Source organism: Dendropsophus ebraccatus, chromosome 5, assembly GCF_027789765.1.
Source record: "Dendropsophus ebraccatus isolate aDenEbr1 chromosome 5, aDenEbr1.pat, whole genome shotgun sequence".
NCBI lineage: Eukaryota > Metazoa > Chordata > Amphibia > Anura > Hylidae > Dendropsophus > Dendropsophus ebraccatus.
This window is the reverse complement of record NC_091458.1, coordinates 88,098,735-88,124,391: the sequence shown is the minus strand read 5'-3', so window position 1 is coordinate 88,124,391 and position 25,657 is coordinate 88,098,735. Positions and strand designations below refer to the sequence as shown.

Below are 25,657 nucleotides of genomic sequence, written 5' to 3'. Positions count from 1 at the left end.
ATGGCCTCCCTTCCCTGACTGTGCACGCCTGCGGGGGTGGTGGTCGCTGACTGGCACAGTGTGGACTTAGTGTAGGGACCCATGTGTATCAGATACCTGCACGCGGTACATGGGGCAGTGTGGCTTGATCAATTCACATACAGAATTCTGATGTTTTTTATGCAGCCGAGAGGTACTAGTATCAGCCATAGGTGTGAGGTGCAGCACTCTTTTTCTTCCCTGAACCGTATTTTGTTTCTCTCTTTTCTCCGTGTTTTGCACTCCTCCTGGTGAGACCCACATGACCGCAATTAGCAGGAGACACCTGAGTGCTCATGGTTTTAATCCCTCCTGTCCCATTCTATCTTTGATAGCTATGGTGAGTGCAATACCTTATCCAGACTTGTGCTGTTTGGGGGCAGCTTCCTCCGCCGGTGGTGCTGGCTGGGTTTTGGTGTGGCATTTTTGGGTCTGGTCCTGTGGCATGGGGGTTGCAGGGCCGTTCCATGGCCTCCCTTACCTGACTGTGCACGCCTGCGGGGGTGGTGGTCGCTGACTGGCACAGTGTGGACTTAGTGTAGGGACCCATGTGTATCAGATACCTGCACAAGGTACATGGGGCAGTGTGGCTTGATCAATTCACATACAGAATTCTGATGTTTTTTATGCAGCCGAGAGGTACTAGTATCAGCCATAGGTGTGAGGTGCAGCACTCTTTTTCTTCCCTGAACCATAAAAGTATATGGCCCAGATTTATCAAAGGGTGTAAAATTTAGACTGGTGAAAACTGCCCACAGCAACCAATCACAGCTCAGCTCTGGTAACATGGGCAGTTTGCACCAGTCTAAATTTTACACCTTTTCATAAATTCCCTCTATGTGTCCATAGGACCCCAGTGACGAGATATGTTAGCAAGTTTTTTTTTCTCTTTATGTAATAGTGTAGTTAACCACACAATTCAATAAGATGGATCACAGTGGAACCTTGTGGGCAATGTAAGCTGCTATACTGTGTCTAGACTGGCATACAGTGGGAAATAGTGCTGATATTTCATACAGGGGGCTGCTACAATGTGAACAGAGCCTAAGCCACACTCCTGTTCTGCTTCTTTGACACAGGGTGGGAGGAAGTGGCACATACAAGCCTAAGCAGCGTTACCCATGTTATTATTTAGTATACTGTCCAATGCATGTTTGTGATATATTTGGATGGATTTAGCCAGTGCCTATATCCCAGTGGTGGCCCCTGGCAATCCCTACATCAGGGAAGAAAGGCACTGGTTTATTGGCCAGGTTTTCAACCCTCTGGCTTAAAGCACTATTACACCAAGTGTTTATCGGCTGCTATGGCAGATAATTGCTTGGTGTAATATCTACTGTTAAAAGGCAATGATCAGCCAACATGCATGATGTCGGCTGATCCATTTCTTTCAACAAGATTTTTAAACCATAACGAAGGTCTGCAGGTCAACGCTCTGTGTAAAAGAAGCAGTGTCAGCAGACCGCTGCTATCTCCTATGGGCTCCCTGGACAATCTAAAGATCATCCGGGAAGCCCTTTCTGCAGCTCCCCCCCGACCTGCTCGCTGTGGACACGTGTAATAGCACCGGTAGCGAGCACCAACCTGACAGGTCGTGGCTTGCTTGCTCCTGACCATTGGCCCTTGTAATAGGGCCTTTAGTGTGTCCCTTGAGCATCAATCTGTTATCTTGTCACCTGGGCAATCTACCAGCCTTAAATTTCGATTACCTACACTATTATGTGTTGTTTGTTGGCTTTGACTGCCTTTGTGGTTTTTCAATATATACTCAAAAACTTTTTTGCCTTTTGTTGACACGTTTTAGTGATACCCTCTAAGCTACAGCCTGGCCCATATTTATTAATCCGAGACAAAAATCAGACAGGCCAATTACAGCTCGGCTATCATTTCTCAGAATGAGCTGTGATTGGCTGCTATCTGCCCAAGACAAAAATCAGACACAGATATATGGGATGCTCCTCCTCTTGTTACTTCATCCTTCCCAGCACTTGTAAACAGCGATCCAGTTCACAAGATGGTCAGCATACTCCATAAGCATACATAGGAAGTTGAGCTAGGGGCATTGTCATACAAAAACAAACCACATATTTAACATTAATCCTTGAATGATGAAAAACATCACGAAGGAAAAACAAAAATGCTATCAAAATGCTATCTTAATACAGACTTGGGGGGGGGGGGGTGCCATAAACCTGCATCATAGAGGAGAATTGGAAAATGTTGGGCAAGATACTTACTTGCATCCAGTTATAATACCATAAAAACAAAGAAACAAGTCAAATAGAAAACACAGGACATAATTTAATGGAATAGTCTCAAGAGAACACATTATTACCCCAACACAAAGCATACACAATATAGATATTTATGGCATATACTACAGGGTCCCACTGAACACTCTGCTCAACATTTGTAGAATGACTATTGCACAGGCACATGGGATGTTACAAAACTGTTTATGCTGGACATTACTTGGACAAAGGGATTATAGGTACACATATATATATATATATATATATAAAAAAGTGTGTCACACACTGAACACAAGTGTAACTGTGAAATTGTATGGATTATCTAGTTATATAAAACAATTTGTCTGTAGGACTATATCACAGTCAAAGTTAAAAAAAAAATTCTGCATTCAGTTTATCACTCACAGTGTCCTAGATGGGGGAGAAATGATAGAATTCTTACTGAAATGCATGTTCAGTCATTATGTCTGTATTTAATATAGGCCAGACAATGCAAATCTAAGACTCAAGGGGCGCCAGATTCACACATAACGGATTCGCACGGCGGGGAGTTAACTCACATACTGTATTTTCCTGCGTACAAGACTACTTTTTAACCCAGAAAAATCTTCTCAAAAATCAGGAATCGTCTTATACACCGGGTGTAGTCATATAGGGCGGGTGCTGAAAAACTTCAAAACTGGACTGGAGAATCTGCAGTCACGGCATACGGTGGGGGGAGCTCAGAAAACGGACGTAATTGGCAACCATAGGAAAGGTAGATCAAGCTGCAGGTGTCTGGGGTATGGAAAAAAAAAAAAAAAAAGATACGGTAAAGTGACGCTGGGCCCAGAAAAACACAACTCTTTCACCTATCAGGCCCGCCCTTGTATCCCACTGCTATTACTGTACCTCCTTCTCTGCCTCTCAGATCTCACTGCTGTCTGGTGTTTTTATTCATTTTTACTTGGTGTGCGTTGGGAGAGGGGTAGTCTTATGCGGCACCTAAACTCTTTATTTTAACTGGAAAAGTTGGGCGACCGTCTTATATGACCAGTTGTCTAACAAGACGGAAAATACGGTACTCGCAGTACCCGCTGTAAGTATGTATTCTCATAGAAAATACAAGGCAATGAATCCACAGCGGATTTTGCTGCAAATTTGCATCGTGAAATCTGCTGCGGATCCGTTGTGTGAATGTAGCCTAAATAAATACTACAAGCAAATATAAAAATCCCCTTTTTTGGGCCATGTCTTCCTCTTCTTAAAGGACAAGTGCCATGAAAAACTTTTTCCCAGTAATTGAAGCACATTACAAAGTTATATAACTCTGTAATGTGCTTCAATCACCTATCTGCCTCCCTTCCCTGTCTTTTCCCCCCTCCACCCCCCACCAGGAAGTGTCCTGACTCACACAGACCTGATTACTGTCGTCACCGTCACCAAGCTCTTCTCTCAGCTCCTTCTCCTGTTACACTAGCTTCCCCCTCCCCTGCCTTGTCAGGTGACAGCTTGCTCACCTCCCATTGGCTGAACAACTGCAAGCCATCACTTGTCACATCTCACTTGCTTATCTTCCCTCAGACTGACTCTGGCACATAGGCAGCCCCCCTCCCCCTCCCCTCATACCCTCTCTCCTGCTGCCCTGGACTCAGTGAAGGAGTCATGTCACTAGAGAAGATAAGCTGAGGAAGCAGAGTCACCTGACAAGGAGGGGAGGGGGGGGCTGGTGTAACAGGACCTAGAGCAGCCCTCCTGCTGATGACTCATCCTCACAAGAAGGAGCTGCCTGGTGACGGTGACGACAGTAATCAGGTCTGTGTGAGTCAGGACACTTCCTGGTGGGGGGTGGAGGGGGGAAAAGACAGGGAAGGGAGGCAGATAGGTGATTGAAGCATATTACACAGTTATATAACTTTGTAATGTGCTTCAATTACTGGGAAAAAGTTTTTCATGGCACTTGTCCTTTAATTTAGTTTTAGTTCATTGACAGACCTAGCTGACTGAGAGATCAAGTTACTTGATGCCCATAAAAGTCTAAGGAGGGGGAGGAGACACAGATGTTGCAGGAAATTGTAATGAGTGTTATTATCCTACCTAGTACTTGACTCACAGCTTACACTATTCACTACTCTTCTATAATGCCTGCAATGCTGCTGCTAATTCTCAGGATGTGCTATAAAGATATAGGGGAGCAGGATCCCTTTTCTGTGTGTGCAGTGTAAGGAAGACATCATAGCAGCTGGGGAAATGAACTCGAGGAAAACTGAGGGGGGTACATCTAAAATACGACAAATGGTGATTGTTCATTTCAGTACAAATGATGAGGCAATTTCTTCCCATTTAGTACTGACACAGTAAAAAAAAAAAAAAAAAAAAAAAAAAAGAAGGAAGGATTGGAAGTTCTGTTATAAGGAAACATTCACCAGTGTTTTTTACACTTACTGCATGTACTGTATAGGGCAGCGCTTCTCAAACTGTGAGGCGCAGCTCACAGTCTGGTGAGGCGCAAGGTCCCTGTCTGTTCCGGCACCAGGGGTGTTGCTAGGAAAAAAAAGAATAGCCCCGAACGATCTGGTGCGCAGGACGGCACTGTTACAGCTGGAGCTGCTGCTGTGTGCTCCTTTGTCCTGGCTGGGGTGTGTGCCGAGGAGACGCTGCCGCGTGTACCAGGGGGACATGGGGTGCTCTCCCTGCAGGACCTGCTAATCCAGTGAACCTGTTACTTGCTGCGCTCCCAGATTTGAAGTCATGTGCTTACCAAAAGTTTGGGCCTTCATAGATAGGTATCCATGGAGACCCAAACTTGCGGATTAGTGGTGGATGCAGCGTGGCTGGTGACAGGAACATTGTTAGCTGCAGGCAGACATCGGGCTGCATCAGGACGGGGCAGAGCTGCTGGAGGCCAGGGAGCGCCAGAAGGTGCTGGGTGGGGGCAGGGGTACTGGGGGAAGGGAGGGGGTTGATATGGAGTCATTGCTCCAGATTACGTCCCTGTCACACATGAGACAGGAGACTGTACAGTGCAGACCAGAAGGGCCCCTCCCCCACCTCGTGATCCTCCTCACACACAGCCCCCTCCACTGTATCCCAGCTCTGTGTCGGGACCCAGGAGGAGGGGAGAATGTCTGCAGCTCTGGGTAGTTCCTGGAGCTGAAACTTCATTATGTGGACATCAGAAAAGGTATAAAAAGTGTGTATGGATGTATTGTCTGTGTGTCTGTCTATGTATGCATGTCTGTGTACTGTATGTATATATGGATGTGTTCTGTGTGTACTGTATGTATATGGATGTGTTCTGTGTGTACTGTATGTATATATGGATGTGCTCTGTGTGCACTGTATGTATATGGATGTGCTGTGTGTGTGTGTGTGCTCTGTATGTATATATGGATGTTCTCTGTGTGTGTGCTCTGTGTGTACTGTATGTATATATGGATGTTCTCTGTGTGTGTGCTCTGTGTGTACTGTATGTATATATGGATGTGCTCTGAGTGTACTGTATGTATATGGATGTGCTCTGTGTGTGTGTGTGTACTGTATGTATATATGGATGTGCTCTGTGTGTACTGTATGTATATATGGATGTGCTCTGTGTGTACTGTATGTATATGGATGTGTTCTGTGTGTGTGTACTGTATGTATATATATATATATATATATATATATGGATGTGTTCTGTGTGTACTGTATGTATATATGGATGTGTTCTGTGTGTACTGTATGTATATGGATGTGTTCTGTGTGTACTGTATGTATATATGGATGTGCTCTGTGTGTGTACTGTATGTATATATGGATGTGCTCTGTGTGTGTACTGTATGTATATGGATGTGCTCTGTATGTATATATGGATGTGCTCTGTGTGCACTGTATGTATATGGATGTGCTCTGTGTGTGTGTGCTTTGTGTGTACATGGATGTGCTCTGTGTGTACTGTATGTATATATATATATGGATGTGCTTTGTGTGTGCTCTGTGTATACTGTATGTATATATGGATGTGCTCTGTATATACTATGTACTTTATGTATATATGGATGTGCGCTGTATGTACATGGATGTGTTCTGTGTGTGTACTGTATGTATATATGGATGTGTTCTGTGTGTACTGTATGTATATGGATGTGTTCTGTGTGTACTGTATGTATATATGGATGTGCTCTGTGTGTACTGTATGTATATATGGATGTGCTCTGTGTGTGTACTGTATGTATATATGGATGTGCTCTGTGTGCACTGTATGTATATATGGATGAGCTCTGTGTGCACTGTATGTATATATGGATGTGCTCTGTGTGCACTGTATGTATATGGATGTGCTGTGTGTGTGTGTGTGTGTGTGTACTGTATGTATATATACCGTATTTTTCGCTTTATAGGACGCACCTTTTGATAAGACGCACCCCTGATTTTAGGGGAGAAAAATAGAAAAAAAAATATTTTGCTCATTGTCACAGTTTGGAGATAGCATATAGTGCCCACATAGTAGCCAATCCCCCATAAAGTGCCCCCCATAGTAGCCAGTGCCCCTCATAGTAGCCAATTCCCTCATAGTAGCCAATCCCCCCATAGTAGCCAGTGCCCCTCATAGTAGCCAGTGCCCCCCATAGTAGCCAGTGACCCCATTAGTACCCTGTGCCCCCCATAGCAGCCATTTCCCCCCCCCCCTAAAACAACAAACCAGTAACTCACCTGTCCGGCGGCCCCAGCAGCTCCTGTCTCCCGTCGGCCGCGCGCACTTCCGACATCCTCCGGGCACAGGCAGCGGGGTACAGAGACGCTGCCTGTGCCGGAAGTGTCCTGCAACCTCTATCATGAATGATAGAGGCTGCAGAACACATCCAGGACACAGGCAGTCTCTGTACCCCGCTGCTTGTGCCCGGAGGATGTCGGAAGTGCGCACGGCCGACGGGAGACAGGAGCTGCAGGGGCCGCCGGACAGGTGAGTTCCGGGACCACCTCCGCCCGCTCGCTCAGCTGACAGCCGATCAGGAGCCCAGGAAAGTGCTGCTCATTGCACTTTCCCGGGCTTCTGATCAGCTCAGCTGAGCGGCGATGGAGGGGCAGGCTGGGCGGGCGGAGGGGATCGCTCAGAGCCGCTCACTATGCATATGCATAGTGAGCGGCAATACAGGGGGCGGGCGGGACGGCTTCCATGCGGTGCTCTGCACTGCTTGGGAGCAGTCTTCGCTTTATAAGACGCACTTAGATTTTCCTCCCACTTTGGGAGGAAAAAAAGTGAGTCTTATAAAGCGAAAAATACGGTAGATGTTCTCTGTGTGTGTGCTGTGTGTACTGTATGTATATATGGATGTTCTCTGTGTGTGTGCTTTGTGTGTACATGGATGTGCTCTGTGTGTACTGTATGTATATGGATGTGCTCTGTGTGTACTGTATGTATGTATGTATGTATATATGGATGTGCTTTGTGTGTGCTCTGTGTGTACTGTATGTATATATGGATGTGCTCTGTGTGTATTGTCCATATGTGTGTACTGTATGCAAATATGTGTGTATACTATGCATGCATGTCTGCTTTTATATTATTTCCCTGGCATATACATACATATATATGTATACATATACATACACACACACACATACATAGTCCTGCCCTGACATCCCCTTTAGGCCAGTTTCACACGTACAGGATTTGCAGCGGATTGCATGCTGCAAGTTCTGCAGCTAAATCCTCTGCAATCCTGTGTCCTGTCATTTTCTATGGCTTTACATACTCGCAGTGGACTTTTCATTCTTCTATGAGTATTAAAAGCCCCTTCCCTTTTAACCCACTGCTGCCGGGCCAAAACATTACCTGGCTGCGCCCCTGCCTGCTTCTCCGGCTTCCACTTCACTGACGTACTGCTCGGCCAATCAGTGGGTGCGGTGGGGTAGTGATTGGCTAAACAGGACAACAGGGAGCCGGGACCCTGAGAAGTAGGGCATCATGCTGTTTTAGAGTTAAATGGGCACTAGCACAACTAATAACTAAGGGGGGGCGGGGTGCAAAAAAGGCTAGCTAGGCCTCTGGGTGCAGGTAAAGCACTGACTAAACTGGCACCATGCCATACCAAGCAGGGGAGGGTTAATTGCTGGTGGTGGTGGGTCAGAGAGGTTTAATTGCAGGCAGTGGGGTAACATTACTACTATGGGTGGCACAGCAGGGGTATTATTACTAAATAGGGTGGCACAGCAGGGGCACTATTTGGGTTATTAACTATTTGTGGGGCACTAATGGGGGACTTATCTATTTGTAGGGCACTGATGTGTTACTATTGGGGCAATTAACTATTTGTGGGGCACTGATGTGTTACTATTGTTGTGTAGCACTAGTGGGATTATAAATTATTAGTGGGGCACTCTGACAGTGCCAGGAGCACCGCATGCACAGAAATGGGGTAAGGAGGAGAGAGGGAGCTGACACAGAAATAGGTTAAGAATGGAACCATGCTGGTGTGTGTGTGTGTAAACTGCCAGGTGAGTAGAGGGGTGGGTTGCGGAGAAAGGAGTGCTGCACTGTGGTGCTAGTTTTTGCAGATGGAGCAGTATTTATTTCTGCTTATTTGGCACTGCTCTGGGATATAATGTGCACTACATGGCAGTATTAGGCATTGCATAGTAGTATGTGTTTGCTGGTGAGGCCCGAGCATCAATATGGAGCCCCAGGTGAGGCCCGAGAACAAAAAGTTTGAGAAGCACTGGTATAGGGGATGCATTGCTGTACGCTCCCCTGCAGCCCCCTGTAACTACTTGTCAAATAGAAAGGCCCCTACATTGGCTGCAAGTAAGTCGCTTTATAAATGGCCTTGCTGCACAGGCTACATGCAAGAAAAGCATTGCAGCATGCCTCTCTCTTCATTTTAGTATTGTCTCATGCATGGCAATACACAGGAGACAAGCTTGAATTTGCTTGTATTACAAGTATTACCGCAACATCTGGTGGGGGGGATTCCTATGGATTCTGGAATATAATGTGCTGGGTCCACTGTCCCAATCCTATAGGAAAGTCTCTAAATACTATTATGTATCTCTCAACCTTCAGGCTGGGGAGTACCCAATGGTTGGCTAACTCTGTATTTGAAAGTACATACTATACATTTCTGAGCACACAAATGGCAGTAGCTTTTAAGAGTGATGTACCCTGTAAAGAAATGACCCCATCAGCAGCCCTACAATACTATGTTACAGTAAAGGGCTAGATTTAGTTATCAAATGGAGAGAGTCTGCCACCTGCAGATCATTCACTTACATGGCAGCATCACATCTGCCTATTTATACGTTACAGTACTCATACCTGTAAATACATAATGATGCTTTACTTCTTTATTAGCATACTTTTAGCTCAGTATCTGACAGGTGAAATAAAAGTGGTTGGGCACATTTGCTATAAGCACTGAACCCTCATGGAATTAGATTTTTGCATGAATAATAAAATTAATAAAATAAAAAAGGCACATAAAATAAAAATATTTTATGCAGTAAAATTTGCATTTGCTCATACTTCACACATACAGTCTCACTGTATAAATAAGACACTTTTATAACATGCACATATAAAAAATAGATGCACATAAGGATGACCTTCATCTAGGTTAACTTTAGTGGCAAAAATGTCGCAAAACTCAGTCCATTACTGCAAACAAAAGCACACCTAGAAGGCTTAGCTTCTGAAATCCAAAAGGACTAATAAAGTACATAAGCGTGGTTCATAAACCATTTACTTCAGAGTTCTTGTATTCATTGGCTGCTTCTTACTACTAGTACTTACTAGTGCTGTCATAACAGATTTTAGCCCCTACAGTATGGGCAGAATTATGTGGATGTAGATTCCTGAACCTAGAAGAAGAGGTGGCTAGCCTGTACTTCAGACGCCGCCCTCATAATACTTCTTCCTTTGGGTAGATGAATCCTCTCAGTCTCTGTATTGGTGTTGTGGAGCACTGCAAGCAACCATACAATAGGCACATCTAGCATCCAGGTTATATCAAGAGTAATACCGACTTTTGTGTCCCGATGAGACAGTTAATGGAAGGGTCACTGATGAAAGGGAAGATACCTCCCAATAAAGACTATGTGACAAGAAGAGTCTGTACAGTATAATCATGGAGAGCGACTGAGACAGGATAACTCCCACAGTGATCACCTGATGAACAACAAAACAGATTGTTAGAGTGAGAATGATACATGTGATCTTAAATAAATGGCCTGTATTGTGGCAGAATGCCATCTTTTAGTGAAGTACTGTAACTTGCGTTAGACTAGGTTATATATGAAGACATTGGAGTTTCCTAATTTACTCTGCTTCTTTCATACCAGTATGGGTTCTTTACTATTGGACTTGAACTGTGCATAGTTGTATATGTCTTCTAATAAAGAGAATAGGAGGTGCAAACAGATCAATCCCTACAGCATCAAGAATCAGCAGATTTTTCCAATTGTCCATAAGGTAAAGGATAAAACAGTGCACTGCAATACGGCCTTATCAAGTACAGAGAACGCCTTAAAATTATTTCTTTAAGCAACCAATATCCTTTATGACGGGTACAGATTAACAGGGTCTGCAGAATTTTTGTGCTTTTAAAACTTGCCCCATATAATGAGCCTCCACAATGGCCATCAATAACTTTTAGAACATAAATTCTCTTTATTTGGCATCTGTGTAAGTATTTAGAACTGGGGCATGCGTTCAATATGAAATGGAAAATTCTAGAATGCACACATCTCATAACTTCAATGACAAACGAGGGCAGCTTGTATAAAACATGCAAGTGAGATTCTTATAGTCTACACCCGGCACAGTTTAGAGAAAATCTCACACTAATGTCCTCTTCCCTACTAGTTGTGTTGATGTTCCGTGCAGACAGTAAATGCCTACCTAATGGCTGACGACAATTGATAACAGAGAGATCAGTCAATGACCTGGCGTTTCCTGTCTGCATGAAAAATCACCCCAGAACTAGTAACAAGGACTGGGCGCTCGCTCAGGAGACCAGCAAGGGAGCAGACTGGGTAAAAAACAAACAAACAAAAAAAAAAAAAAAAACACACCTCCCTGCCTGGACAATACCTTGCAGAACCGTAAATAATTCTATAAAGATAAGATTATATTATAAAATATTCTAAAGGTTCTGTGTGAATAACAGAAATGCAGTGCTTACCTTTTCTCTTTGATACTCTTTAAACAAGTAAGAGATAGCCACAAAACATGGGTGGCACAAGAACCACAAGAAACAACCCTGAAAATAAATATAGCAAAGCATTCATTTAGATTGATCAGCAACATTACTAAAGAAGAAAACCAGGTCTGGGGCTACAACTTTGATCACACTCAAGTTGTACTAAAATTATGTTTTTTTATGACGTTACTTAAACGTTTCCCACTAGAAATTAGCAAATTTACAGTAAGTTTGGGTTCAAACGAACTTGAGTATGCAGCACCTAAACTGCCTGGAAAACATGGATAGAGCCGTAGGCTGGTTATGCATATATGATACTGGAACAACTATCCGCTTTACACCCATCTAAAAGCAGGCTTCGTTAACACAACAGAACTGACACACTTCGTCATCTGCTGGAGTATGTATTTTAGTCACAAATGTGAACTTTTGTGCTGTTTTTGCCAAGATGCAAGAAGGTTGCTGTGGACGCCCACAACAGACATTGCCTCTATGGCTTTAGGATTTTTGAGAGCACGAGCTCCTGTCGAGACAACTATGGTCTTTATAAAGATTTATGATTCTTACATTGTTTTTGTATGTAAACCTCAGCTTGGATGGGAGTTATGTGGAGATTATTTAAAGAGTTACTATCGTTTGTGAAAACTTTTGACATGTCAGAGAGACATGAAAAAAGTTTTGATCGGTTTGAGTCTGAACACTCATCTTACTGATCGTGAGAATGAGCAGGGAGAAGACTAGGCTAAGCGTGATCCTTTCTCACCTCTGTCAGGTGATCAGTTGGACTCCGACTGATTGCCTATGTAAACCTGTAGAGCCCAGCTGATATCACGTGACAAAGCCGGTAGAAAAGAGGTCTCCTCCAGCTCATTCTCCCGATCAGTACAGGTCTGAACACTGAGACCCAGACCGATCAAAACATTTTACATGTCTCTATGACATGTTAAAAGTTTTTTAAAAACAGTGATAGTTTAAAGGGGTATTACACTCAAACTTTTGATATGTTGCTGCCCATGGTGAGACTAACAAGTCATTCAATACTTGTTATTACTTCATCAGTCTCCTTCCCCCAGTTCTAAATGGCCGCTTTCTGCTCAAAACACAAAAATCTGTGCGTAAGCCTCTCTACCTCTCCCCCCTCCCTTCTGAGACAGCTGATGTAAACAAGTCCCTGACTGGCTTTATCTGCAACACTGTAGCTTCTTTGTAATGCTGGGAGGTTTAAACTGAGACAAAAAAGTAGAAAATATCCAGCTTCAACTTGGAGCTGGATACTTTCTACTTTTTTGTCTGGATTACATTGGATGGGGTCCGTGCTTCACAGAGGGTTATAGGTTATACACAATTTACTAGGGTGAGCAGACTTGCTTGTGTTTTTAGGGTTAATCTGAGGTCAAGTTGCTAATATACATTTTATGCCCTGTTATAACAAGTTACACTCTGTACACAAAGGCACCTTCATGTAAATTTTCAAAAAAGTTCTGAGCAAAATTTTGACAATGTTTCCGGTGTCTTCTTTTAACATATTTAAGTTTTGGGGGAGGGTTTATAATGATTTAAGTATTTAAAGTTTAATGTGTACTTGTCAACATCGTGACCACTGTTCTGGCAACCAGAAGTACAAAATGTTCATATACACTTGGCAGAGAAAAGGTTAATCATATGGTCAACCGTATTTGAAGGTAATAAATTCCGAAGCACAAGCACAGGGTTCATTATGAGCCACATACTTTGGCAAATGTGATGTAGAACTGACGCTTCATTGTACTCCTCTCGACTGTGATAATCTGGTACAGACCGCATGCCAATGAGGCAGCTAAGCAAACTTTCATGGCAATGAGGAGTATGCCAGCCAGGCTCTGATGGGCATGATAACTGTGGTGATTGGTGTCTTCAAACAGCTCCCACACAAGTAAAATGACCTGCAACAGATACACAAAGGTTATACACCTCGCCTAGAGAAGCCTGTGAGATACTGTAATGACCCAGAACGGTATTTATTGACAGGCGTCTGGAAATGTATTGTTGCTAATGGCAACCTTAGAGAGTCTGTATTAGGGCCTATGTATTTGCTGCTCTTCCGTAGCTTTCTTGCAGTGGTATTGTTTTCTGCTATGTATTTATTTAATATGTTGTTATGTATTAATTGCTAATAATATAAGTGTTGCGCTTGATCAGTGCTCCTCCCCTGCAACGTATTACACTCTAGTGATTGGTCAGGGGAAAGCTAGCTCCGCCCACCTTTTACCCAGAAGGGCTGTGCGGTCTTGTCAGTGACAGTTGGTAGTCTGGCATTGCCAGAGTCACATCTAACCTCCCTAAGGGATCTTCACACGTACCGTATCGCTGCGTTTTTAACGCTACATTTTACATGTGAGTTTTGATTTTCACATGAAAATCATGTGAAAATCAAAACTCGCATGTAAAAAAATCGCACCAAACAAACAGCGATAAAAACGCAGCAATAAAAACGCAGCGTTTAAAACGCAGCGATACGGTACGTGTGAAGCTACCCCAAGTCACCTCAGTAATCCTGTCAAACTCCATCTTCAACCCCCTGACCTGTTTCCAGTCAGCCATAAGGACTAATACGTGTCTTCTAAGTCTCTGCAGGACATCCTCTGTATTTATTAGTGCCTGCTGTCGGATTGGTGAAGTGATAGAGGGTCTCCCATTCACCGTCCACATCTTCCTTGCTTCCAAGTCAGTGTGTCCATACGTCTTCCTCCTACATGATCGTAAGCGTCGACAGCGTCAAGTCTCTTCAGTAACTTCAAGCACCTATTCACATGTACCTTATAAAAGGCGGAAAGCTATAAAGTCTCTGGAACAGGTCTGTCTCTTTGAAATCCTATTTATCCACCAAGTCTAAGCTATAGTAACCAAGGTAACCCTCCCCCTGAAGCAAAGGACTCTGATCAAGCCAACAGTTTGCCATCATTAGCTGCCCCTGTATTGGATTGTATATAGTTATCCTTCAAGTAAAGTCTTGATATACTTTCACCGCTATTGTGTGAAGACTTTTATTAAAAATTATATGTCCCTCGTGTATGCTGAAGAAGGCAAGGGCCCCAGCACCCTGGACCCCACCGTGACAGGAAGGTTTCAGAAGTGAGCCCTAAGGTTGCACTACACCACCCAGCAACAAAATACCCTCAGCATATTACAATAATACCACCAAAGAGACATTGTAATTTTTCTTGGTGTCACGAATAGGACACTAATACCACGAATGGGTTACAGCTGGTCTGTACACCAGGTTAATGTATGCAGTTTTAGTACAGCTACTACATGCACTTTATCATCCTGTGTAGGAGGGATGGAAACCAATGCTTTAACAACCACTTCACTTGACCAGGACTCATATTGTGCTTCTCCTATTTACTCCATATATTACATTACAGAGACTCTCTCAGCAGGTTTATGCCGTCCTAGGGGTAGCATAAACTAGTGATAGAGAAGCTGAACAGAATAATGTATCACTTACATTGTTCTGTGCAGAGATATCCTCCTGAATACCATGGACAATAAGTAGTCCTCTCCGTCTTGTGCGTGAGCCCAGTGAGCAGAAAACTCCGCCCACCAGTTGCTGATTGGCAGTTACCTATCCATGCTGTATCAGGGCTGTGGAGTCGGAGTAGTTGAGTCGGAGCTAGTTTTGGCTGGAGTCGGAAAAAAAAAAAATGTTCCGACACCAGCTTTAAAAAAATCTTTAAAAAATGTAGAATTGAATTTTGATATGAATTTTACAAGTTTTGCTCATGAATATATATTATGAGCAACATTCTAATAAGACACTGGCCCTATTACATAAGGGTGGTCATGGAAAAGTTGTCAGTCACTGTTTGTTTCTGAGCTCCATTGTGTGGGGGGAGATCTGTGCTGTTCTCTTCCTGGATGCTGGATGACTGCTGGATGAGCAGCAGTGTAATATGAAGATATCCTGTGTAATATAGAGGGGGAGGAGAAGACACAAGTAGTGTAGCAGTAACCTCCGTCCTCAGTGTGGTGTTATCACTATGTGTGACCCCTCGCTATATCACTATGGCTGACCTCTATATCACAGGGATCTGGCATTGTTAGCAGTGTTTCTTTAAGTATGGTGAATATTTAGTTAGAAACATAGAAGACTGTCAGCAGGAAAAGACCACCTGCTCCATCTAGTCTAGTTGTGAGTAGTTCAGGACATGGAGGCTGGAGACTGGCTGCATCCACTGCACACACAGGAGAATCTGCTTTATATACAGTATTTCTTTATTCCCTCAGAAGTCGCCCCAGGATCATGTAGGACATTAGGGAGAAGCTGCTGAGCCAGTGTGATAAATAACTCCCCTGGTACCTGACTGGCCACTTATGAAGGAGCAGGAGTCGGAGTCGGTCCTGATAAAATTCAGGAGTCGGAGTCGGAATTGTGCTGTATACAAGCAGTCAACTGTCAATCAGCAGCTGGAAGACGGGAGGGTGATAGGGGGTGGCAAGAGTCAGAATCTCCTGCATATAGGGAGAATGGCTGAACAAAATTATGTAATACACTAATCTGTTCAGCATTTCTGACACTAGATTATGCTGCCCTCATTTAAGAATGAATAAACCTAGTGACAGATTCCCTTAATTTACTGGCTGCAAAGGGCTAAAATACAGGGTGTAAATGAGGATCTACGCAATTGATCATGTATATAAAAATAAACTGTAAAATGATGTTTCCAACAATCTGGGAATTGGGGAGGTGAGTAAAGGCCCCAGTACACAAAAACATTATCTGTTATATAAGGTAAATATCGCTCTGTGTAATGGAGCCAGTAATCCGCAGACAATTAAGCAAACACTCATTCATCAGATGATTGCTGTCTTTCAATATGTCAAAAAATAATCTGCTATTGGTTGCATATCTGTCCTGCCTGATTATCAAGCCAGGTCTCTTTAACCCCTTAAGGTCCAAGCCAATTTTCGTTTTTGCTTTTTCCATTTTATGTTTAAAAGTCCATAGCGCTTGCATTTTTTCACCTAGAGACTTATGAGTGCTTATTTTTTGCGAAACCAATTGTACTTTGCAATTACAGGCATAATTTTTCCATAAAATATGTTGTGAAACCGGAAAAAAATCATTTGCGCTGTCAAATTGAAAAAAAAAACAAATTTGTTTTGATTTCGGGGAGTTTTGCATTTACGCCGTTCGCCCTATGGTAAAACTGACTTGTTATGCATGTTCCTCAAATCGTTACGATTACTATGATATATAACATAATATATGTATAACTTATATTGTATCGGATGGCCTGTAAAAAATTCAAACCATTGTTAACAAATATATGTCACTTAAAATCGCTCCATTCCCAGGCTTATAGCGCTTTTATCCTTTGGTCTATGGGGCTGTGTGAGGTGTGAGTTTTTGCGCCATGATGCGTTCTTTCTACCGGTACCTTGATTGCGCATATACGACTTTTTGATCGCTTTTTATTACATTTTTTCTGGATTTGATGCGACCAAAAATGCGCAATTTTGCACTTTGGGATTTTTTTGCGCTTACGCCGTTTACCGTGCGAGATCAGGAATGTGATTAATTAATAGTTCGGGCGATTACGCGCGCGGCGATACTAAATATGTTTATTTATTTATTTATTTATTAATTTATATTTATAAAATGGGAAAAGGGGGGTGATTTGGACTTTTATTAGGGGAGGGGATTTTTTATTAATAAAAACACTTTTTTACTTTTTTTTTTTACATGGACTAGAAGCCCCCCTGGGGGGCTTGTATATACACAGCAATGATCTCTCATAGAGATCAATGCTGTGTATATACACAGCAAAGATCCATGAGATCGGTCATAGATTGCTATGGCCTGCTGCAGGCCATAGCAATCTACTGCCGAGCCGGGATCAGCGTCATTCCGACGCTGAGGCCCGGCACGGGCAGAAGAACGGATCTCCCCCCCGCGATCGCATCGCGGGGGGGAGATCCGACCCACTAGACACCAGGGATGTGATGTCTGAAGCCCTTCAATGCAGCTGTCAGGTTTGAACGGCGCTGATCCTGGCTGACACGTGCAGCCGGGCAGTGCCTCTGTTAGCCGGCGCGGGTCCCGTTGCCGCGCCGGCTAACAGAGGCACTGCCCGGCTGCACGTGTCAGCCAGGATCAGCGCCGTTCAGAGCGGGGTCCCGGCGGGACCCCGCTCTGAACACCCCCCGCGGCGCCATGACGTATTAGATACGTCATGGGTCGCTAAGGGGTTAAGCAAATGCAGATCAGAGTGTGTGTGTGGGCCCTGTTACACAAAGCGATTGTCGTTTAAAAAACGACCAAAAATTAGCAATAATCTGCCTGTGTAACACCTCATGATCACCGATGAACCAAAAATTTTAATCATTGTCAAGTCGGTTGCAGATAAAACATGCTGGTTGGGTTGTGCCGGGGAACAATTAGCGACCACATAATGAAGTAAAAATGATTGTTCATAACAGTAATGGCTGAATGCAATCAGAATCATTTGGTACTAAATTGTCTGTTTTCACTAGTGATTATTCGCTATAGCGAATCTTCACACGATAATCACCAAGTGTAATGGGCCCTTTAATCTCTCGACCCCCCCCCCCCCCCCCGAACACTTTTAAAACATATCACAAGACAACCCTTTTAGATGATCATCCATCACTTTGTAATGTGGACTGTCTAAGGAAAAGGCAATCATATGGCAAACAACTAGCCCACAGACCTGAGCAATGACAGCAACAACAGCAATTCCCGTGGAAGTGGGTGTAGAATCCCACTGAAGAGGTCTCGACTGTGACTTCCTCATTCTGCTGAGAGTCCAACCCATACATAGGCTAAGGAGCAGGTATAACATCTGTACCTCTGAAGCTATGTCACATACTAGAACAAAGAAATGAAGAAGGTGTGAAAGACGTGCATTGTTGTATTCTTTAGCATACTGAAGGATGTTACTGATGGTCTATCCTCTAGATAGGGCAACAATATCTGAGCAGTGGAGTGCTGATGCCCCGTAGACAAGGCTACACAGTGAAACAGAGACAGAAGATAACTCCATTGTGTAGTGCCAGTACTGATGTGAATGGGAGCTGAGCTGTAGTGACCCATCACAGTGTAAATAAAGAAGGCTTTGATATGTTCACAATGTGGAAAATAGTGATAATTTTTTATGTGGATGAAAAAAAACACATTGTCGAAATACCAAATATTATGCTATTAAAGACACAATACTAATACTGTGTTTATTCATCTATAAATGCAATGCAGCTACCTGGAATTAATATATATTGTGTGTAAGCATGTTTAGAATTCTTGGTATGAGAGAAAGTGTATAAAACACACTCTAGGAATAAATATACATACACCAACACTAAAATATTGTTAGAATGTAAAGCTAGGGGGCACTGCCATTCACAATGACCTCCATAGCGGTCTGTCCCTTGATAACTGCCACCCAGAAAGAACATGTTAGTGAGAAGAGGGAGAACCTTGTGTCTAGAGAAGCACATCCTGGATGGCCCAATCTAATCTGTAGTAAGAACCTGCACAGGACTCCCAACTTTCCAGAACAAAGTTATTAATATCAGTTAATTTGTGACTTTCATAGTGGTATTGGTACTAATATACTCACATTCAGCCAAACTGCCAATGAAAGGGGCTCCTTTGCCATCTTTGGCATACCTGAGAAAGAGGAACTTTGATAAATAAGTAATAAATGTAACAGCAAACTATGCATAAAAACAAAGTTCAGGGATGGGGAACCTTTGGCCCTCCAGCTGTTACAAAACTATCCTGCCATTGTAGTTGTAATTGTAGTTTTGCAACAGCTGGAGGTCTGAAGGTCCCCCATCTCTGGTCTAGTTGGTGGGTGGCCATCAATAGCAGGATACTGACTTTTTTGCTGACTTCTCCCTTGTGCCATTCACACACTTTGACCCAGAGTTAAAATTTTCAAGGGGAAAATTATATAGAGTGTTAGGATACTTAGATATTCAGGGTTTGACTGTAAAATTTTATGAATGTAGAAATTGGTATCTAGTGATAATATCCAAGAAACCTTTCAGTGGGAGCCTATCCATGTCAGCCCTCAGTTTGGTAAAAACTTGTACATTACTTTGGTAAGATATAACTAATTTGCCTTGTTGACCATTTGAATGGATTTGTATTAGAGGCCATCTACCTTGACATTTAGTAACATGGATTGTGTTTGTCTTTGCTCCTCTTTTTTTATATTTATAAGGCGTGGAAGAAAGATGTGTGTGCTCTACTGTGTTATAGATGGAATTTAACGGAGTGGGTAACAAGTGCACTACCTGCCTTGCACCTCTGTGGCCAGTGATTTAAATGTAGCTCAAAACGGCCGCATCCCCACCGTATGCAGAGCAAGCTGCTGGCATCCAGGGAAAGAACACCTCGTTCACCCGTCCAGCCGCCCTTGTATCCTACTGGTATTACTGTACCTCCTTCTCTGCCTCAGATCTCGGTCTAATTTTTTTTTTTACTAATTTTGGCTAAAATAGAGAAGCAGGGCTGCTGTCAGAGGTCTGTGTGGTCACATGACAGCAATGGGGGAGGGGATGTGTTCAGCATGGACCAATCAGGACTGACAGACTGCAGGGAGCATGAAGGAATGAGCAGGGCAGATGTGGGCACATACATGCAGCACTCTGTCCGTAGAGAGAGGGGTTACAGCTATGAAGAGATTACCTCCACAGTCCTGTCCCCTGATGTAAGCCCCAGTCTGAAGTGGATCTGCCATGATTTGGAAGGTGAGGAAGACTTCCTGGGCCAGAGTACAGTGCTGTAGACCCCACTATGTAGGCCATGCCCCTCCTCCTTTTGCGCTCCCACCCAGTACAGGGAACTCTTAAAGCAAAGCAATGCTCTTAAATCGAGTCACAATTTTGAAAAACTGTGAGCTCTATGTAATATATGTGTGATTTTTTTAAACATTTATTTCTACAAAACATATATATGAAATACTCGTCAAAATCTATATAGAAAAATTCATTAAAATCTATATATTTGACGTTTGAGAGCCCACCATTTACTTTTTTCATATTTATACTGACATTTTGTACTAAGAAATAAAAAAAAAAAAACAAACAAAAAAAACAAAAAAAAAATAACACAAGCATTTACCATGAGAAATGTAGATAGTTTGCCAAGGCAGAGACGACTTGTAGCAGCAGAGCATTTGATAGCACCTTCAGGACAGTATGCATCGGGCCACCTTTCTTAATAGTCTGCCACAGTGCCTGGATGTATATACAAGCTGCCACAAAATACACAAGTACAAGCAGGAAAAAGAATTCATGTAAACCTGTGGAGAAGAAGAAACACACCATGGTCACCTATTATTACATACCGGATCATAGTGCTGGCTTCCAAAATGTGGGGGGAAAAAAATGTGATAAATCTAGATGGAGACTACAGCAAACCAGAAGCCAGGGAAATCTGGAGATAACATTGTCAACATGGTAACACGGTCTTCCCTCAGAAAGGTGTTTCCAGACAATAATGTAAAAATGCTAAGTTGCAAAGGCTAAGTTCACATCACAAGTCCATAGGGCTACATATATGTTAGTTGTAAATGGTCTTATTCTCAGTGTATTATCTTTACATAGAGATGGAGGATACACAGAGAATAATTTGCACGAAGGTTAACAAACATGGCCTGTTCACATTCCCATAGAAAAGACTAGGAGGCCTGGAAAAGGATTGGATGTGTATAGACCCTCACCAGACTCATCTGCACCAAAATGATCGAACGGATTCCCTGCCGCATCGGGATTCAGCAAGGTGACCTGAAATGTGATCTCGTCTGTCCTGGGGTCTTCGTAGCTCATGAGACAGGTGTATTTGTCCACATATATGGCATACCATGCTACAGGAGAGATGATCTGCGGCAGAGTGTAGTTATATTCTGTTTGGTTTAAAGGAACTGGGGGAAAAAAAAAAAAAAAAGAACTGTCAAATACATGCTGTGACAGGACATTTTTTGGGCTACAGCTAAACTCTGGCATAGTGGAGACCAAGGCATTCACTGGAATGGGTGGGGAACCATGAGGAAATAAAAACTGAATATCTGAACTTCTATCTCTTGTCTTTTTTTTCTCTCAGACTGTTACTTATATTTAGGACTTGTGAAACGATGCTGCTGGCAATAACTCCTGATACAACCCCCATAATATGTCCCTTCTCTAGGAACACGGCTCTTCATGTGACATAAGAACAGACACTTTTTTGTCCTATGGGTGAGGATGACGCTTTATGTGGGGTTTGTTCTATGTATGAAGTGTCTGTATTAAAATGTAACCAATAAGCATGCTGCTTAGAAATGTTACTTTTTAATCACAATGAAAATCAAGGTAGCCTAACAAACTGGCAAAAGCAAACAGACGTCCTCCCCTCCTCAATCACACTGACCGAGGAGTGTATTCCTCCATGTGGTTATTGTGCTGAGCTAGTATGTGCACAGTGGCTGGGGTGCAGCCATTTTATGAACCATGTAAAAGATTGGCAGTGTAATATGGGGCAGGGTAATAGGAAATCTGGACTTCTATGCCAATGGCAGATCAGCTGTCAGGTGACACAGCTGCCTGAATGGAGGGAAAGTATCATATGAAAATACAATTCTTGAAAAGCTCACCCAGTTTCTCCAGCATTAGCTTCATGGGATAACTTACACTAAGGATATGGTTCACACACTATAAAATAAAGGTAACATACGGGGTGTATTTTCAATATGTTAATGGGCTCTATTAAAGTCGATAGGAAATTGGCCAGCAGTGCCCACACAGTATAGAATAATGGCCGTAATTATTACCACCATCCAAATATTGAACATGCTGATTTATGGCCTGCATTATTGTCACATTAAGTTACAAGTATTTAACTTTTATTTTACTGTTCATGACCTGGCCTAAAGATGATTTATACCCACACTTTCCCCATCATCACCGCGGCCTCTGGGTCCTGTACAATATGTATGATTTACCACTTGTATTGGGTATAATACACATCACCTTCATAGCACGTGTCTAACATGCAAAATAAAAACAGGTTTTACTTAACAACCGGAGCTATGCAGCTGGAATCACTTGTGACATGGCTGTAAATAAAATAAAAGTGACAACCATGTTCACTGGGTGCTGAACAAACCATGTCCAGACCTAAAAAAAAATAATAATATATATATATCTCACAAATATAAAACTTAACCTTTACTAAATATTAATACAAAACCCCCCAACAAACACCAAAACACAAACAGTGAAGTACACCATTCAACGGCTACACTGAATGGCCCATATGCTAACAGATGCTAATAGACCGTGCCAAGGCAACGTACATAGCTAATGCCACAGGGCCGATTGATGTCAAACAGTAAAAGAACTATAAATAACAGCAATATATGGTAAAAAAGTCAGGATAGAGGCAATTGCTTCAGGGACTCTTACCCTGTTAGAATATTCGCACACAGAGTAAACTCCGCAGGGAATCCGTTGCTCCGACCGCCAACCCTTCCCCACGCTCCAACTAGAAGTCCCGCCTGTCACATTCTCCATTCTATGATCAGGCGGACAGCGGAATGTGTCTGACCATAAAATGAAGTTTGTGGGACAGATGGAGAGCGCAGGGACGAGCGGCAGATTTCCGCCACATTTACTCTTATACTCTTCCGGGATGTTGATAAGTGATCTACCCCTGCTCGCACATGGTGGAGCGGGGCACTCACCTTAATAAGGGCGACCCCCTACCCTGATATACCCCTTTGTAGCAAGCCCTAATAAACCCTGAAAACAACTTGAAAGTCCCTTACCGCCCAGGTAAGATAGTCCCAGATGCAATTGCCTCTATCCTGACTTTTGACCATGTATTGCTGTTATTTATATTTCATTTACTGTTTGACATGAGATGGGACCGTGGCAATAGCTGAGTGTTGAGACATTTTCTCTTTACACACAGCATGGTGTATTAGCATATGTTAGCATATGGGCCATTCAGTTTTTTTTTTTTTTTTTTAATTAACATTTAGGAGAGGTTAGGTTTTACATTTGTGTGTAACCCCCTTTTGTGATTTTTTATGTAACATACATTGGCCTCTACTTGACCATTGTACGGTGGTAATGTCCTGACCTCAACCACAAGCCAATGTTATCTTACAGTATATGCAAAGGAAACACTCCCTATGTAATCCTTTTACATCAACTAAGAAGCCCTCAGTCACGGACTCTCATGTACGATGTGTTCGCATGAGCCAAATCATGACACAACCTATTTCCGTAATATTCACACAATGGCTTATTTTTGGCAGTGAAAAACTACCATCTTCCTAGAGATTACTTCCACCCTCTAAAAAACCATAGCGGAAACCAGTTGCAGAAGTAAGAGTCTGAGCTGGTTAGAGTATAAGGGAGAGGGCTGCAGATAATGCACCTACTTGATATCTGAGCAAGAGACAGTCTCTCAGGACAGCTGTATTCTTCCATGCTCCCATGCATCTTCATCCATTCTTCATCCTGATACAGATACAGGGATGCATCTTTTCCAACTGCAGCTGCAACATTGCTGATGCGGACACGTAGGACAGCTTGTTCACCTATTTATGACAAACAGAAAAAAATTCAACGAGTTATACTGGTAACATGTTACCAGATGACAAGAGCCGTCAGAAGCGGATAAAAAGCAAGTTTGCAATTTACAATTATTATGCAGATTTTTTTAGTTATAATGCTGTAAAACAAAGTTGAACTTACCAGAAATCCAGGTCCAGTCTCCTGAGGGCAGATTTTTAGACTTGTGCTGGTAGAAAAAAAATAGACTAAACACATGAAGTCTGACCTGCAAAGAGAGTCAGGGCTCAATGTGTTGATCAATCACATGACTGCCTTCTCTGTGAGTGCTCAGATGGTCTGGGAAACATGGGACTTCCTGTGTGCAGCCTTTTTTCCCCCAAAGTCAGAACACAGGAAGTGCCATGTTTTCCTAAAAAAAAAAAAAAAAAAATTGCAAACTTGCTTTATATCACATCTACTGTTGATTTAGATTTTAAAGTTATAAAGTTGTTGTTTTTTTAGAATGTACTTTGGGCCATTTACAGCCCAAACGACACACTAAAAGTAGAAATCCGTCCGGCCAGACCCATTTTTTTTTTTTTTAAGCAAGTGCTGGGATCGTGACAGGTGAAGTCTGCTCAGCCAGTCATCGGCCAAGGCGGGACCCCACTACACCCACTGACTGGCTGAACAGACCTCACATGTCACAACCCGGGTGCGTTGGTATGTGGCCACCAGTGCTGGGGCGGGGAAGGTAAGAGCATGTTATTGCTTTTATCCTCCCTCTGCCCAGCACTTACTTAGAAAAAAAAAAAAAAAAAGGGTCTGGACAGATATCCCTTTAAGTAAGGTTGCATTTCAACAGATCTAGCCTCTTACCGTAGTACTGTGATCTAGGAGACATCTAGTATAAGAAATACAATCAGATGTGACCTGCTGATCGCTCCCTGATCACTGCCAGGCTGCATCCAGCTGTCAGTCTGATGTTTACACTCAGTCACCTATCACCATGTGCTGTGGCTATAAGGATAGGGCAGAGAATACTGGCCCATTAGCAGTGTATGTGTACATATGGGTCTGATCTGCCCTATGCTTACATAGATGTGACTATACATAGGAATACTATGCAGTGTAGTGAGATGTGACTATACATAGGAATACTATGCAGTGTAGTGAGATGTGATTATACATAGGAATACTATGCAGTGTAGTGAGATGTGACTATACATAGGAATACTATGCAGTGTAGTGAGGACACTGTCTCCCCCTATACAATGCCTCCATGCCACCCTGTATAGGGATGGATGACTATGCACTGATCACTACAGAGAATACACAGGCCGCCAGCACTAGGCCCCGGAGCTGCACAGCATCATCCTCCAGCTGCCACCGTCTACCCACCATGAAACAGGAAGGTGAAGATGTGCTGCCCCCGGCTGTGCCACGCCAGGGCGCTGTCAAAGCTGCCGTGCACAGTTTTGGCCCATCCCGCGTGCGGTAGAAGCGATAACGCGGCCAGCAGCAACCGGAGCATCTCCTCCTATATACTGCCCGGTGACATGTGCAGCCCAGCCGCCACATCTGCAGAGTCAACGGGGCGGGACCGCGACGTCACTTCACCGCGCCCAATCAGCTGGGAGCAATGGAGAGGCCAAACACTGGGGACGTGTACGTGTCGCC

General features: G+C 43.2%; 2 protein-coding genes across 4 annotated transcripts in view; one reads left to right on the top strand and one right to left on the bottom strand.

Annotated features, from left to right (window-relative positions):
• Positions 1 to 2,527: 2,527 nt before the first annotated feature.
• GPR180 (G protein-coupled receptor 180) lies at positions 2,528 to 25,656 on the bottom strand. Of its 3 annotated transcripts, XR_011363183.1 has the most exons (11): positions 25,379 to 25,656; positions 24,179 to 24,224; positions 23,863 to 24,021; positions 21,160 to 21,360; positions 20,559 to 20,739; positions 19,048 to 19,097; positions 18,142 to 18,299; positions 13,159 to 13,350; positions 11,411 to 11,488; positions 10,021 to 10,395; positions 2,528 to 3,047 (listed from the first exon to the last, which is right to left on the bottom strand). XR_011363183.1 is itself a non-coding variant. In XM_069970671.1 (10 exons), exons 1-10 carry the CDS (start codon positions 25,556 to 25,558, stop codon positions 10,237 to 10,239), a joined length of 1,404 nt encoding a protein of 467 aa, XP_069826772.1. In that variant the 5' UTR covers positions 25,559 to 25,656; the 3' UTR covers positions 9,709 to 10,236. The 3 variants fall into 3 exon arrangements, 2 of the variants coding, with proteins under 2 accessions (XP_069826772.1, XP_069826773.1); XM_069970671.1 differs by lacking the exon at positions 2,528 to 3,047 and having other exon boundaries at positions 9,709 to 10,395; XM_069970672.1 differs by lacking the exons at positions 2,528 to 3,047; positions 24,179 to 24,224 and having other exon boundaries at positions 9,709 to 10,395; positions 25,379 to 25,653.
• TGDS (TDP-glucose 4,6-dehydratase) overlaps positions 25,546 to 25,657 on the top strand; it is a 31,996-nt gene continuing 31,884 nt past the window's right edge. The window contains exon 1 of the mRNA XM_069970674.1: positions 25,546 to 25,645. Within this exon, the coding sequence (XP_069826775.1) occupies positions 25,620 to 25,645 (26 nt within the window). The 5' untranslated portion in view covers positions 25,546 to 25,619. The remainder of the gene's footprint in view (positions 25,646 to 25,657) is intronic.

What these genes read in the sequence shown, in the direction of transcription:
- GPR180 (XM_069970671.1), bottom strand. Translation starts at nt 25,558, where the DNA reads ATGTGGCGGCTGGGCTGCACATGTCACCGGGCAGTATATAGGAGGAGA. An exon ending in CTTCACCTTCCTGTTTCATG is followed by an intron (nt 24,225 to 25,378) that starts GTGGGTAGACGG and finishes TTTTTCTACCAG; the next exon opens with CACAAGTCTAAAAATCTGCC. An exon ending in CATTGGCAGTTTGGCTGAAT is followed by an intron (nt 18,300 to 19,047) that starts GTGAGTATATTA and finishes TCTTTGTTCTAG; the next exon opens with TATGTGACATAGCTTCAGAG.